The sequence below is a fragment of the Nerophis lumbriciformis genome, linkage group LG23 (assembly GCF_033978685.3).
Source record: "Nerophis lumbriciformis linkage group LG23, RoL_Nlum_v2.1, whole genome shotgun sequence".
Taxonomy (NCBI): domain Eukaryota; kingdom Metazoa; phylum Chordata; class Actinopteri; order Syngnathiformes; family Syngnathidae; genus Nerophis; species Nerophis lumbriciformis.
The window spans coordinates 3,729,497-3,744,994 of record NC_084570.2 but is presented as its reverse complement, the minus strand read 5'-3'; the positions used below and the strand labels follow the sequence as shown (position 1 = coordinate 3,744,994).

Below are 15,498 nucleotides of genomic sequence, written 5' to 3'. Positions count from 1 at the left end.
GATATTTATTAATAAAAAAATTAAAAAAAATAAATAAATTTTTACTATATTTTGCTAAAAACATCAAAATTAATTGTATTTTTATTTTTATTTTTTCTGACTCCTTATTACATCCAGCCATAGAATTTTACATTAAAATAAACATATTTGAAATAATTAATTTTAAATTATCATAATAATTCATTTAAAATGACCATATTTAATTATTAAAATAATTGCTTGTTCATCAACAACTTTAGCATTTTATTCATTACATTTTGAGGCTCTCAGAAGACAAGTTATGTTATATTCCTTAAGATTTATTTATGCAAGTTTGAAGTATCAATTATCCAAACACAGTTTTGTTTGCATATTTTCAGGATGTAGATATATAGATATATATATATATATATATATATATATATATATATATATATATATATATATATATATATATATATATATATATATATATATATATATATATATATATATATGCATATATATATATATATATATATGCATATATATATATATATATATATATATATATATATATATATATATATATATATATATATACAGGTAAAAGCCAGTAAATTAGAATATTTTGAAAAAATTTATTTATTTCAGTAATTGCATTCAAAAGGTGTAACTTGTACATTATATTTATTCATTGCACACAGACTGATGCATTCAAATGTTTATTTCATTTAATTTTGATGATTTGAAGTGGCAACAAATGAAAATCCAAAATTCCGTGTGTCACAAAATTAGAATATTACTTAAGGCTAATACAAAAAAGGGATTTTTAGAAATGTTGGCCAACTGAAAAGTATGAAAATGAAAAATATGAGCATGTACAATACTCAATACTTGGTTGGAGCTCCTTTTGCCTCAACTACTGCGTTAATGCGGCGTGGCATGGAGTCGATGAGTTTCTGGCACTGCTCAGGTGTTATGAGAGCCCAGGTTGCTCTGATAGTGGCCTTCAACTCTTCTGCGTTTTTGGGTCTGGCATTCTGCATCTTCCTTTTCACAATACCCCACAGATTTTCTATGGGGCTAAGGTCAGGGGAGTTGGCGGGCCAATTTAGAACAGAAATACCATGGTCTGTAAACCAGGCACGGGTAGATTTTGCGCTGTGTGCAGGCGCCAAGTCCTGTTGGAACTTGAAATCTCCATCTCCATAGAGCAGGTCAGCAGCAGGAAGCATGAAGTGCTCTAAAACTTGCTGGTAGACGGCTGCGTTGACCCTGGATCTCAGCCATTTTCTCAAACACATCATCGTCGGTGTGTTGTCGGAGGGTGTAACAACACGAACAGGGACGGATTCAAGTGGCACCAGTGGCCCAAAGATGCGAAAGTGGCAAGAAATTGGACGTTTGTTCCGCACACTTTACCCACGAAAGCTATGCTACGACAGAGATGGCAAGAATGTGTGGATATCCTGCGACACTCAAAGCAGATGCATTTCCAACGATAAAGTCAAAGAAATCTGCCGCCAGACCCCCATTGAATCTGCCGGAGTGTGTGAGCAATTCAGGGACAAAGGACCTCGGTAGCACGGCAAGCAATGGCGGCAGTTTGTTCCCGCAGACGAGCGAGCTAAACCCCCTGGATGTCTTGGCTCACACCGTCCCTTATGCCACCGAAGATGATCAAGAGAAGAATATCGACCCTAGCTTCCCTGGCCTGCTGACATCAACTCCAAAACTGGACAGATCAGTTTTCAGGAAAAGAGAGCGGATGAGGGTATGTCTACAGAATATATTAATTGATGAAAACTTTATTCATTACTCGCGGTTTTACGTAAATTATTATACATAAACTGTGTTTACCAATAATTTAGCTTAAAAACATTTATTTTTTTCAATCATTCGAGTAAATTCGCTTTCTCCCGTGTCGCTGGCTGTCGTGTCGTTTTCGTCGGTTTCGCTTGCATACGGTTCAAACCGATATGGCTCAATAGCTTCAGTTTCTTCTTCAATTTCGTTTTCGCTACCTGCCTCCACACTACAACCATCCGTTTCAATACATGCGTAATCTGTTGAATCGCTTAAGCCGCTGAAATCCGAGTCTGAATCCGAGCTAATGTCGCTATAGCTTGCTGTTCTATGCGCCATGTTTGTTTGTGTTGGCATCACTGTGTGACGTCACAGGAAAATGGACGGGTGTTTATAGCGATGGTTAAAATCAGGCACTTTGAAGCTTTTTTTAGGGATATTGCGTGACGGGTAAAATTTTGAAAAAAACTTCGAATAATAAAATAAGCCACTGGGAACTGATTTTTAATGGTTTTAACCATTCTGAAATTGTGATAATGTTCCCCTTTAAGTGGGATTTTTCAGAAAAACAAATATATACAGTAACACAAAAACAACCTGTCTCTGTGATCACTCTAGGTCAGGGGTCAGCAACCCGCGGCTCTGAAGCCGCATGCGGCTCTTTAGCGCCGCCCTAGTGGCTCCCTGGACCTCTTTCAGAGAAGTGTAAAAATGGAAAAAGATGAAGAAAAAAATTTTTTTTTTGTTTTAATATATTTTCTGTAGGAGAACAAACATGACACAAACCTTCCTAATTGTTAGAATTCCCACTGTTTTTGTTTTGCATGCTTCATTAATGAGAGTATTTGGCAAGCACCGTTTTGTCCTAATTTCAGCGACCCTTGAACTCATCGTAGTTTGTTTACATGTACAACTTTCTCCAATGCTGCCACAGAAAGACGTGTTTTATGCCACTTAATGATAAATGGGTTGTACTTGTATAGCGCTTTTCTACCTTCAAGGTACTCAAAGCGCTTTGACACTACTTCCACATTTACCCATTCACACACACATTCACACACTGATGGAGGGAGCTGCCATGCAAGGCGCTAACCAGCACCCATCAGGAGCAAGGGTGAAGTGTCTTGCTCAGGACACAACGGACATGACGAGGTTGGTACTAGGTGGGGATTGAACCAGGGACCCTCGGGTCGCGCACGGCCATTCTCCCACTGCGTCACTTCTTCGTCTTATTTTGTCCACCAAACGTTTTATGCTGTGCGTGAATCCACAAAGGTGAGCTTTGTTGATTTTATTGATTTGCTGGAGTGCTTATCAGGCATATTTTGGTCAATCTATGACTACAAGCTAATCGATGCTAACATGCTATTTAGGCTAGCTGTATGTACATGTTGCATCATTGTGCCTCGTTTGTAGCTATATTTGAGCTCATTTAATTTCCTTTACTTATGTCCTCTGTGTATTTAATGTATATGCGCATGTCTCATGACACATATGTATGTAATATTGGCTGCATTTCTCAACATTGTGTGAGTGCCATGTTGTTCCAGACCACAGCAAACGTTACCCAACTTGCAAAGATTGTAATAAATCCATTAGAAGAAGTCAGCCTGCCGTTTCCTTAGACTTGGACACACACATCTACACCTTTGGCCATTCTGAGCCAGTAATTTCCAGAAGTTATCTCATCCTGTGAGAAGCCTCAATTTTACTAATCATTTCCAATGTTGCAAAAATGTGTAGAATAAAAATTAAAATACAACCTTTGTGTTAACAAAGATTTGCGTGAGCCTTTGATAGTAGGTTAAAATAGCTAATATAGACACTTACATCATGTGTTTTCTTCATTATAACACTTATATAAGGCTTTTAATTGTTTGCGGCTCCAGACAGATTTTTGTTTTGTCTTTTCGTTCCAATATGACTCTTTCAACATTTTGGGTTGCCAAACCCTGCTCTAGGTGAATAGCCATGCCTTTAGGCGTTTTTTCCAGTCCATTATTTTTGCTGCTTGTGTGACATCACAGGAAATGACGCAGCTCACGTCATTTCCTGAAATGTCCCACAGGGCATTTCTTGTTTCGTTCCCAGGGATTCAAATAAAGAACCAACTCTTTTTCTTTACTATAGTGGCCTCGATAACGGGAACCGGTTCTCAAAAAGGGATTTCGAGTCCATGGAATCGGTTCTTTTCTTATCGAACGGTTCTTTTATCGAACAACCGGGAGAACCGGTTTGGAACATCATCCCTACTCACAAGCAAGTTTAATTTGGACATTTATTAACTCTTTTGGTTACATTCACACAAAGAAAGACTCTGAGACTTCACCAAAAAGTTTAATTCGAAAATACGTCACGAGTTTGTGGAATTTTAGCTGCCATTTTCTTTGTGTGTCTTAACATTGCAAGCTTGATACAAAAATAAATATCTTGTTCGATACAAACATAAAATTGAAGACCATACAAAAATAAAGCTATGAGTGTAAAACATAAAAGCTCAATCCAAGCATTAGCTTTCTAACATTTCCTTTAAAAAAAGACAATATTGACAGCGGACACCTACAGTGGGAAGGGGATTCATATGGCCCCTTTCATTCGCAGTTTACCTAACACATGAAACGTGACAAATTTGAGGGTGCACTATCTACTTTAGCCTGCCAAATAGCATCAATGTGCTCCATCCATTTTCTACCGCTTGTCCCTTTCGGGGTCGGGAGGAGGGCCTATCTCAGCTGCATTCGGGGCGGAAGGCAGCGTACACCCTGGACAAGTCGCCACCTCATCACAGGGCCAACACAGATAGACAACATTCACACACTAGGGCCAATTTAGTGTTGCCAATCAACCTATCTCCAGGTGCATGTCTTTGGAGGCGGGAGAACATGCAAATTGCATGCAGAAAGACCCTGAGCCCGGGATTGAACTCAGGACCTTCGTGTTGGGAGGCACATGCACTATCCCCTGTACCACCGTGCTGCCCAGTACTGTGTTGAATATCTTACAATGTGTTTTCTGGCAATTTCAACTTTGACCACAGGGTCAGTTGCTTTTGTAGAGTGGCGCTTTCCATCATTTTCAGCACACTGCATTAAAAAATTATTAACCCCGCCCTTTCGTTCGGGCTCCAGTACTATGGAATGCCCCCCCCCGGTAACAGTTAGAGATGTTACCTCAGTAGAAGCATTTAAGTCCCATCTTAAAACTCATTTGTATTCTCTAGCCTTTAAATAGACCCCCTTTTTAGACCAGTTGATCTGCCGTTTCTTTTTTCCACAAGGGAGAGGGGGGGACATGGGTCCGGTGGCCATGGATGAAGTGCTGGCTGTTCAGAATCGGGACCCGGGGTGGACCGCTCGCCTGTGCATCGGTTGGGGACATCTCTGGGCTGATGACCCGTCTCCGCTCGGGATGGTCTCCGGCTGGCCCCACTATGGACTGGACTCTCACTATTATGTTAGATCCACTATGGACTGGACTCGCACTATTACGTTAGATCCACTACGGACTGGACTTTCACAATATTAAACTAGACCCACTCGACGTCCATTGCATCCGGTCTCTCCTAGGGGGTGAGGTGGTCCTCTCCCAGGTTTCTCATAGTCATTCACATCGACATCCCACTGGGGTTGTGAGTTTTTCCTTGCCCTTATGTGGGCTCGGTACAGCGGATGTCGTCGTGGCTTGTGCAGCCCTTTGAGACACTTTTAGATTTAGGGCTATATAAATAAACATTGATTGATTGATTGAAAACTACGGAGGCACACCACCAGCAGAAAACGGTAAAAAATGATACTCCACCAGGTCGTCGTGACTTATGTTGAGTTTGTTGGGGTTTTCCTGTGCTTAAGTTCTTGTCTTGCGCTGTTATTTTGGTGGCCCTTCCTGTTTTGTTGGTGTTTTCCTGTGTGGACATTGTTGATTGTCACGAATGTACTTTGTGGACGCCGTAAGTTTTTGCTGTCGTCCAGCATTCTGTTTCTGTTTACTTTGTAGCCAGTTCAGTTGTACTCTTGCATCCGGTCTCCCCTAGAAGGGGGGTGGTCACCCACATTTGCGGTCCTCTCCAAGGTTTCTCATAGTCATTCTTATTGACATCCCACTGCGGTGAGTTTTTCCTTGCCCTTATGTAGGGTCTGTACCGCGGATGTCGTCGTGGCTTGTGCAGCCCTTTGAGACACTTGTGATTTAGGGCTATATAAATAAACATTGATTGATTGATTGAAAACTACGGAGGCACACCACCAGCAGAAAACGGTAAAAAATGATACTCCACCAGGTCGTCGTGCCTTATGTTGAGTTTGTTGGGGTTTTCCTGTGCTTAAGTTCTTGTCTTGCGCTGTTATTTTGGTGGCCCTTCCTGTTTTGTTGGTGTTTTCCTGTGTGGACATTGTTGATTGTCACGAATGTACTTTGTGGACGCCGTAAGTTTTTGCTGTCGTCCAGCATTCTGTTTCTGTTTACTTTGTAGCCAGTTCAGTTGTACTTTTGCATCCGGTCTCCCCTAGAAGGGGGGTGGTCACCCACATTTGCGGTCCTCTCCAAGGTTTCTCATAGTCATTCACATCGACGTCCCACTGCGGTGAGTTTTTCCTTGCCCTTATGTAGCCTCTGTACCGCGGATGTCGTCGTGGCTTGTGCAGCCCTTTGAGACACTTGTGATTTAGGGCTATATAAATAAACATTGATTGATTGAAAAGTACGGAGGCACACCACCAGCAGAAAACGGTAAAAAATGATACTCCACCAGGTCGTCGTGCCTTATGTTGAGTTTGTTGGGGTTTTCCTGTGCTTAAGTTCTTGTCTTGCGCTGTTATTTTGGTGGCCCTTCCTGTTTTGTTGGTGTTTTCCTGTCGCAGTATCATGTCTTCCTTTGAGCGCTATTCCCCGCACCTGCTTTGCGTTAACAAGCAAAGCTATTTAAGTTGTTGCTATCCTTCTTTGTGTGGACATTGTTGATTGTCACGGATGTACTTTGTGGACGCCGTAAGTTTTTGCTGTCGTCCAGCATTCTGTTTCTGTTTACTTTGTAGCCAGTTCAGTTTTACTTTTGCATCCGGTCTCCCTTAGAGGGGCGGGAGACCGGTCCTCTTCAAGGTTTCTCAGTCATTCACATCGACGTCCCACTGGGGTTGTGAGTTTTTCCTTGCCCTTATGTGGGCTCTGTGCCACGGATGTCGTCGTGGCTTGTGCAGCCCTTTGAGACACTTGTGATTTAGGGCTATATAAATAAACATTGATTGATTGATTGATTGATTCGTTCCACGTCAAATCCACCCAGGAACGGGGCCATATGAATACCTTCCCTATTCTAAACCTTATAATCAATTGAGTAATAAAACCAATACATTTTTTTTTCATAGAATCATAATTCACAGATCCTCCCCTGGACTTCTTCCGAAGTGTGCGCCTGCGTCGTCGCCTTGCTCTTCTTCCGCCGGATCGTGGCGTCGCCACGTTCCATGTGGAGGAATTCTAGGCAAAGAGAGGATGCATGTGAACTTGACGGTTTAGGACATTGTTTAAGACCGTGGCGAGCATACTCATGTGGCCGGCGTGCGGCTGCTGCGTCACGCCACCCCCGCCCTTCCTGGAGCTGTCGATGGATGACAAGTAGATGACTTCCGCATCCCTGCTGCTCCTCTTACTCACAGGTGACGCACTGTGTCGACCGGGATTCTCATTTGTATCTCTTTAATATGAAGGATGGTACTTCTTGCGACCACCTACCGGCTGATGTGGTCATCGTCCCCCACGTCTCGTTTCCTCTTCACGCGGCCGTGGTTGCCCGTTTGCCAGGATTGGCCGCCGTTGATGGTGATGACCGACTTCTCCAGCACCTTGGGCTCGGTGGTGTGATCGCCGCATGTGAAGCTGGACATGTTGCATACGGGCCGAGCGGTGTCCACCTCCATGCAGTCGCGCCAGAGCCTGACGCTGGAGAAGCAATCAAGGAGTCGGTCTCGCGTCATCAGATATGACTCATGCATACACTTAGGGATGGGTACCTTTCACATTAGAACCGATATAATCAATACTGAACTGTGCTAATTTTCTGTACTTTTCTGTGTGTTAATCATAAAATCATTTTTTTATGTACCATTTAAAAATGAGCTGATTAAAATCACTCTGCTGTCCAGTTTGTATATATTTTCCCTATTAAATCTCTGAGCCTGATTTGTAGTATTATATAGTAGACCTTGCATGCAGTTTCAATACCAAGACGTTGGATGGCAATAATGTACGGGCTCCAATGGAAGTAACCTTTTACCATTAAGCTGAATGTGCCAATCCAGTTTTTTTGTTGTGCCCCACAAAGTGTTTGTACTGTTGTGGAGGATGCATATATGTGTAAGAGTTATTTCTTTTTACATAGCCATGTTTAGAGTTACTAGTACTTTTCCTTTCTATTTTCTACTAGTTTCTCTTGTGTTCAGAGGTCTGTTTTGTGTCTTACGTTGGAATGTGAAGACCTCCCCCACTAGTTCCTTTTCAGTGTTGCGAGGGGAAGATGGGGGTTTTCTTTGTGTGCAAAGGAGTTGGCTTTTCCGTTGGAATGCCAGATCAACTAGAGTTGCCGATATGAATGTATTGGTTAAGCTGATCTCCTGAAATTTTCAGTAAAACTTGAAAATATTCCAATTCTGTCTTGATGGTCCTTCTTACTCAGCATATATGTCATCGAAAGAACTTGGGATTGACCAGTAACTTAGATTCCCTGGGAGGAAGAGCTGGTCCGACGCAACACTGTGAGTATTGGTACATGTTGAAATCGCCACGTAAAATTGCTAAAGCTAATCAGTAGCATGTAAATGACAAAAACAATGTAAATTAGCATCAAGTAAACGCATTTTAAAAAGTGGAGCTTAGATTTACATTTGAGTGGTTTCTATCAGGCATATTTGCTTTGTTGACATTGAAAATTACAACATTACCTTGAGGTAATCGACTGAGTCGACTCTTGTAATACACGTTTGATGTTAAATAATAAAATCTAATTTTTTTTATGTACCATTTAAAAATGAGCTGATTATGATAACTCTGCTGTCCAGTTGTTATATATTTTCCTATTACATATCTGAGCCTGAGTTGTAGTATTATATAGTAGACCTTGCATGTAATTGCAATACCAAGACGTTAGATGGCAATAATGTACGGGCTACAGTGTGTTACCTAGCTAGAAAGTAAGCTTTTACCATTAAGCTGAGTGTGCCAATCCATAGCCGGTAGTACCAATTGGATCGGTGCCTATAAAAGTACCGGACTCAGTACCCATCCCTATATACACTTACTAAGCGCTGTTTGGGAATTTGCCATCAAAGTGGCTCATGGAAATGAATTTGTGCTCCAGAATTTGACAAGGCCGAGCCCGTTTTTGCGGTGACATCAGAAGCATCGACGCAACTAAATCCACAAAGATCTCCAGGTCACACTGCATTGCGCACCAGTCCTCATCGGTGCAGTTGATTGGTCGCACAAAACGAGCCTATGTCAGAATGGGACAAGATGTAAGGAAACCTGCTGGGTGTTTTCATACTGACACTATAAATATGCAGCAAGGGCGATCCAACCTCTAAAAGATCTGAAAGTTTGTTTAAAGGTTGAGTGCCGTCATAAGCTGTGATAATTTCTGCCCGGTTCTGAAGAGAGAAGTAGAGTTAGCAGCAGACTTCTAGAGGGACGACAGAATAAACATACCTTCAATCTCCATTTTTTGGCTTTCTTGCGGAAGAAGCACGATGTGAATATTCCCGCGTTGAGGAGGCTGGCTGGCAGTTTTCCGAGCATGGTGTTGATCTGTGACAGCTGTGGACAGGATATTCTTTGTTAGACTCAGTCAACCGTCAAACCTTGCTCCATCCAGCTCTGTCCGAAGCCGTGTCACACTGACCATGCTGTACTCATCACAGCCGTCAAACAGGGAATGACCAAGCAGCAGCTCCACAGCGATGCAGCCCAGAGACCATACATCGATGGCCTCATTGCACTCGTGTCCCAGCAGCACTTCGGGACATCTGGGAGCAGAGACATCAAGGTTTAGACGAGGGGTGCCCATTGCGTTGATCGTGATCTACCGGTCGATCGCAATCTAACAATAGACGCATTTGACTCGTAGATTGCAATTGCGCATTAGATACGGATTTACAGGTAGATTGCAGCCAATCTGTCCACTGATCTACTCCGGTCGATTGCAGTCGGCTGTTAAATCGCAATATACCAGTCGGACCGGTTGAACGATTGCAATCTACCAATCGACTGCGATCTCCCGGTCATGATCAACTAGTTGATCGCAATCTACCAGTCGGTTGTGATCCACCGGTACATCGTAATTCAAAAGTCGATCGTGAGGCATTATCAAATTAGCCTATCAGCCTATCATGCATATTCTCAATGACATTTGTTACTAGATTGACCAAAGGTCTTGTAAGATGACAGCTGCTGTGGTAAAAGGTCAGTTTGAAGAAGAATTGGCAGGCAGGAACTTGAGAGGCCCTTTTTTGTCTCACCCACACAACCCTCTAAAAGATCTGCTACATACATCTTAACTGAATTCGGGAGATGTACATATTAAGAAGCTAAAAACCTAAGTATAAATCTCTGTAGTGTATACAGTGGTGTCTTGGGATAAGAGTGCCCCAGCTTTACAAGTTTTTTGGCATACGATGTCTCTCGGCCATTTGTTATGTTCTAGGTTGCACATTCATTATACTATATTTGCTTTGTCCCTTTTAACTCAAAGCTGTGCAAAACGCGGATGTTTTGTATTGCTAGCTAACCATACTGTATATGGACCTACATTGGCTTGGTTTTAAAGGACAGAATGTATCAAACTGACCCCACGCATGGCTGCATCCTTACATTTTTCAGTTCGGGGCCTTTAGTGAGAAACATTTGGACACCCCTGGTCCAGATCTGTCCGAGTAAACTCACCGGTACCACATGCTCTGCACTGTCGTGCCCCGAGACAGCTCTGACGTATGTAGAGCCAAGCCAAAGTCGATGACTTTCACCTTCAGTGGCAACTGCAGGTGGTCCACCACCATGATGTTGTCTGGCTTCAGATCGCAGTGGACAATCCCCACACTCTTCAGGAACTGCAGTGCAGTTGTCAGCTTCAATAAAAGACAAGTATATATATACAGATTTACAGATATATAGATGTAGATGAATATAGAATGACTGGATATTAAAAAACCCAAAATCAGTGAAGTTGGCACGTTGTGTAAATTTGTAAATTATAACAGAATACAATGATTTGCAAATCTTTTTCTACGTATATTCAATTGAATACACTGCTAAGACAAGATATACAATGTTCGATTGCAAGGAATTTAGAGATTTCACCATCTACGGTCCATAATATCATCAAAAGGTTAAGAGAATCTGGAGAAATCACTGCATGTAAGCGGCAATGCCGAAAAACCAACATTAAATGCCCGTGACCTACAATCCCTCTACTATGCAAAGCCAAAGCTATTTATCAACAACACCCAGAAACGCTGCCGGCTGTGCCTGAGCTCATCTAAGATGGACTGATGCAAAGTGGTAAAGTGTTCTGTGGTCTGGTGAGTCCACATTTGAAATTGTTTTTGGAAACTGTGGACGCCGTTTCCTCCAGACCAATAACGAAAAGAACCGTCCGGATTGTTATAGGCGCAAAGTTCAAAAGCCAGCATCTGTGATGGTATGGGGGTGTATTAGTGCCCGAGACATGGGTAACTCACACATTTGTGAAGGCGCCATTAATGCTGAAAGGTACATACAGGTTTTGGAGCAACATATGTTGCCATCCAACCAACGTCTTTTTCATGGACGCCTCTGCTTATTTCAGCGAGACAACGGCAAGCCACATTCTGCACGTGTTACAACAGCGTGGCTTTGTAGTAAAAGAGTGTAGGTACTAGACTGGCCTGCCTGTAGTCCAGACCTGTCTCCCATTGAAAATGTGTGGCGCATTATGAAGCGTAGAATAGCACAACGGAGACCCCCGGACTGTTGAACAACTTAAGCTGTACATCAAGCAAGAATGGGAAATAATTCCACCTGAAAAGTTTCAAAAATTGGTCTCCTCAGTTCCCAAATGTTGACTGAGTGTTGTTAAAAGGAAAGGCCATGTAACACAGTAGTAAAAATGCCCCTGTGCCAACTTTTTTGCAATGTGTTGGATTATTTGCAGTTCGAACATTGAATATCTTGTCTTTGCAGTGTATTCAATTTAATTGGAAAGGATTTGCAAATCATTGTATTCGGTTTTTATTTACGAATTACACAACGTGCCAACTTCACTGGTTTTGGGTTTTGTAGATCAATGTATTCAAGTTATACAATACATGAAACACCTGATGATGCCTGTTAGGAAATTTAGTTATGTTATTATGCCACATTTGGGTATGTAGGGGTGGGCAATGTCAGTCCTACGGAGATTTTGCTCTCTCCTGAGTGTGATTCTAGTTTGTATGCTAAAGTGCAACTTAAAAAACGACTGATACCATCCATCCATCTATCCATCTTCTTCCGCTTATCCGAGGTCAGGTCGCTGGGGCAGTTGCCTAAGCAGGGAAGCCCAAACCTTCCTCTCCCCAGCCACTTCGTTCAGCTCTGGATCTCGAGGCGTTCCCAAGCCAGCCGGGAGACATAGTCTTCCCAACGTGTCCTGGGTCTTCCCCGTGGCCTCCTACCGGTCGGATGTGCCCTAAACACCTCCCTAGGGAGGCGTTCGGGTGGCATCATGACCAGATGCCCGAACCACCTCATCTGGCTTCTCTCGATGTGGAGGAGCAGCGGCTTTACTTTGAGCTCCCCCCAGATGGCAGAGCTTCTCAACCTATCTCTAAGAGAGAGCCCCGCCACCCGGTGGAGGAAACTCATTTCGGCCGCTTGTACCAGTGATCTTGTCCTTTCGGTCATAACCCAGAGCTCATGACCATAGGTGAGGAGGGGAACGTAGATCGACCGGTAAATTGAGAGCTTGGCCTTTCGGCTCAGCTCCTTCTTCACCACAACGAAACGATACAGCGTCTGTATTACTGAAGACGCCGCACCGATCCACCTGTCAATCTCACGATCCACTCTTCCCTCACTCGTGAACAAGACTCCGAGTTACTTGAACTCCTCTACTTGGGGAAGGGACTCCTCCCCAACCCGGAGATGGCACTCCACCACGACTGATACCGTTACAGAGTTATGTCAAGGTCAATGGCATTCCATGAGAACCAACATTGGGGATGAAGCATTATCAACCTGCTGAAGAACTGGTCGGATCTCCATCAGCGACAGAGGCAGGCGACACTCGAGCAGCTGATGAAGGTTCATGTCAAGTTTCTCAAACTCCAGACAAAACTGCCCCTGGAAGGTGAAGGAGTCATTCCAGTTGACTATGTTGTACCGGTCCGAGCCTCGTGCTTTCAGCTCGATCAAAACACGTTCCTGCCACGCACGGCAAAAATCACATGATCATGCAGTCTGCGTTTGTGTGTATTAAGGGTAGCTAAACTTATGAGATATGCACCTCATCCTTGGCCTCCTCCATCTTGCTGCTGTCCTTGATCACCTTCAAAGCGACGGTCTCGCCCGACGACAGCTTTCTGCACTGGACCACCTCGCCAAAGGACCCAGCCCCTAAAACTTCCTCCATTTTGTATTCACAGGTGGGAGAGGAGATCTGGCACTCAGTCGTCACTGGTAAAGTGGAACACTCCATCCTCTGGTTCCTGACACTGGAGTGGGAAGAGGGCAAAACCTTTCCAAGCCATGTCTTTACAGGCATGAAACCACTGGCTCCCCATCAAATCAGGACTTCTCGACACCCACCAGTGACAGGCAGACCTCCAACGGCATCCGACTGGAGCGTTAAGAGAACCGCTGCATCTTTGCTCGGAAACATTCACGCAGATCTGCAGACTTTGAGGTCAACGAAAACTAGATCAGACTTTTCTTTGCAAGCACTTTAACACAAAAGACAAGCACTTACCAGTTTTATGTGTCAGTCCCCTTAAGAATGATTCTGCGGTGAATCATTTAGTTGAAAATGTCTCAATACAGGTCGGCAATGGTACTCAAATACGAGGAGAAAAAAAAACAAAATAAAAGAAAAAGAGTACCAAAATGGTACGATGGACAGGCATCTAAGGTAAAAAACCAGCAGCAAAGAAAATCTATGTGACATCATAATCATGTGACATGTGGCTTTGTGACAATCACAAAGAGTAAAGATGTGTTTAGCCGGTTGCCACTTGTAACCATGGTGACACAATTACAATAAGAAAACACTTACTTTAGGACTTAGTTTTTACATGATCCATAACACGGCCTGTGTTATACTTCATAAATGAATCCCTCTCAGACTTCACACTTACTTTACTTTAGACTTAGACAAACTTTATTGATCCACAAGGGAAATTGTTCCACACAGTAGCTCAGTTACAAAGGATGGAAAGGGTAAGGATGGAAAGGATAATGCAGGTATGAAGTAGACTAAAAATGCACCATAGTAGCAATAGAAAATATAACATATGCAATATTTATATATTATATATGGGACAAAAGGTAGAAAATGGATGGATGGATAGATATATATAAAATATACTGATATATTATTATATTATATTTTATAAAATATATACAATATTGTGGGGAGGCGTGGCCGGCAGACCAACAGCGAGGCGGGGCACGCCGGGATCGACGCCGTAACAGATATCAGGCGCGTGGATCGCCCACCTGGGCACAATTGTGTAATCTCCAAGCGTGTAAAAGGGCGGCAGAACGAGGGGGCAGAAGAAGGAGTTGGAGAGCCAGAAGCACAGGCAGCGCGCAAGAGAAAGAGACCCAGAGGAAGACGCAGACGTGGCCGGTTGAAAAGCGGACCGAAGAGCGAGCAGTGGAAGAAGCGGCAGAGCTGGAAAGCGACCTGACAAGACTGAAAGGTTTTATTGAAAAATAAACAAAGTCAACCCTGCTCGTGGTAATGTCTATCCTTGGTGGTCCATGGAACCCGGACGACAGCGGGAGTCTGTCACAAATATATAACAAATCCCAAGTACCATGTACAATATTACAGTTTATGTAACAGCTGCAGCAAAAAAAAGGGCAGCAGAAAATATACAATATAACATAGAAGTGGTCAGATAATAGACAGATATCATCTATAATAGACAGATATCAACTGTCTATAATAATATCTATAATAATAATCTCAATTTATAGGCTTAATTAGTTCTGTGATGGAGCGCTTAACTCACCAACATAACACTTGCAACTAACTTGCTTCGCCAAGGTGGCTACACACATCTTTTTGATGATTTATTTATTTAATTCAATTATTATTTGTCACGGCCAGGGCGCATTCGATTGCGCCCTCATATTTGCGTGCTGACAGGCGCTCTCTCTCCGCTGCGGGCATGCCTCCTTGCGTCTGCAGACAATCACCTGCCCGTGATGAGAGAGCTGCCTTCATAAGCCTGCTCAACCTGCCACCCCGCGCCGGAATATAGTCTTCTGTACCGTAAGCCGACACAAGCTTTATGCTCTCTTTTGCTCCCTCCGTCTTTCTTCCCCGTGCTTTGATTTGTCACCTGTCTTCTTCCTTGTGCCCGCAGTGTTTTCCTTCCGTTGCCTTGGTTTCGAGCTGTGCGTCTCGCTCCCTTGGACTTCCCCCCCTGGATCTCGACTGCCTTCCTGGATCTCTACCCCCCCCTCGCATGGACACGGACTCGGGCGCTTCTCTCTCACCCCGGA

General features: G+C 43.3%; 1 protein-coding gene across 2 annotated transcripts; it reads right to left on the bottom strand.

The window, feature by feature from the left end:
* Positions 1–5,367: 5,367 nt before the first annotated feature.
* On the bottom strand, positions 5,368–14,084 carry LOC133622506 (homeodomain-interacting protein kinase 1-like). Of its 2 annotated transcripts, XM_061985322.1 has the most exons (11): positions 13,736–14,084; positions 13,576–13,665; positions 13,274–13,481; positions 13,006–13,191; positions 10,696–10,877; positions 9,656–9,779; positions 9,463–9,570; positions 9,336–9,404; positions 9,057–9,250; positions 7,308–7,701; positions 5,368–7,239 (listed from the first exon to the last, which is right to left on the bottom strand). In XM_061985322.1, the coding sequence occupies exons 3-10, from the start codon at positions 13,463–13,465 to the stop codon at positions 7,491–7,493; spliced, it is 1,266 nt and encodes a 421-aa protein (XP_061841306.1). In that variant the 5' UTR covers positions 13,466–13,481; positions 13,576–13,665; positions 13,736–14,084; the 3' UTR covers positions 5,368–7,239; positions 7,308–7,490. The 2 variants fall into 2 exon arrangements, with proteins under 2 accessions (XP_061841306.1, XP_061841305.1); XM_061985321.1 differs by having other exon boundaries at positions 13,274–13,665.
* Positions 14,085–15,498: the final 1,414 nt, after the last annotated feature.

Coding starts and splice junctions, on each gene's coding strand:
- LOC133622506 (XM_061985321.1), bottom strand. CDS start 13,531: ATGCCTGTAAAGACATGGCTTGGAAAGGTTTTGCCCTCTTCCCACTCC. Junction 9,780..10,695: donor GTGCAGAGCATGTGGTACCG/GTGAGTTTACTC, acceptor CTCTGCTCCCAG/ATGTCCCGAAGTGCTGCTGG. Junction 7,702..9,056: donor AAATTCCCAAACAGCGCTTA/GTAAGTGTATAT, acceptor TTGCTTCTCCAG/CGTCAGGCTCTGGCGCGACT.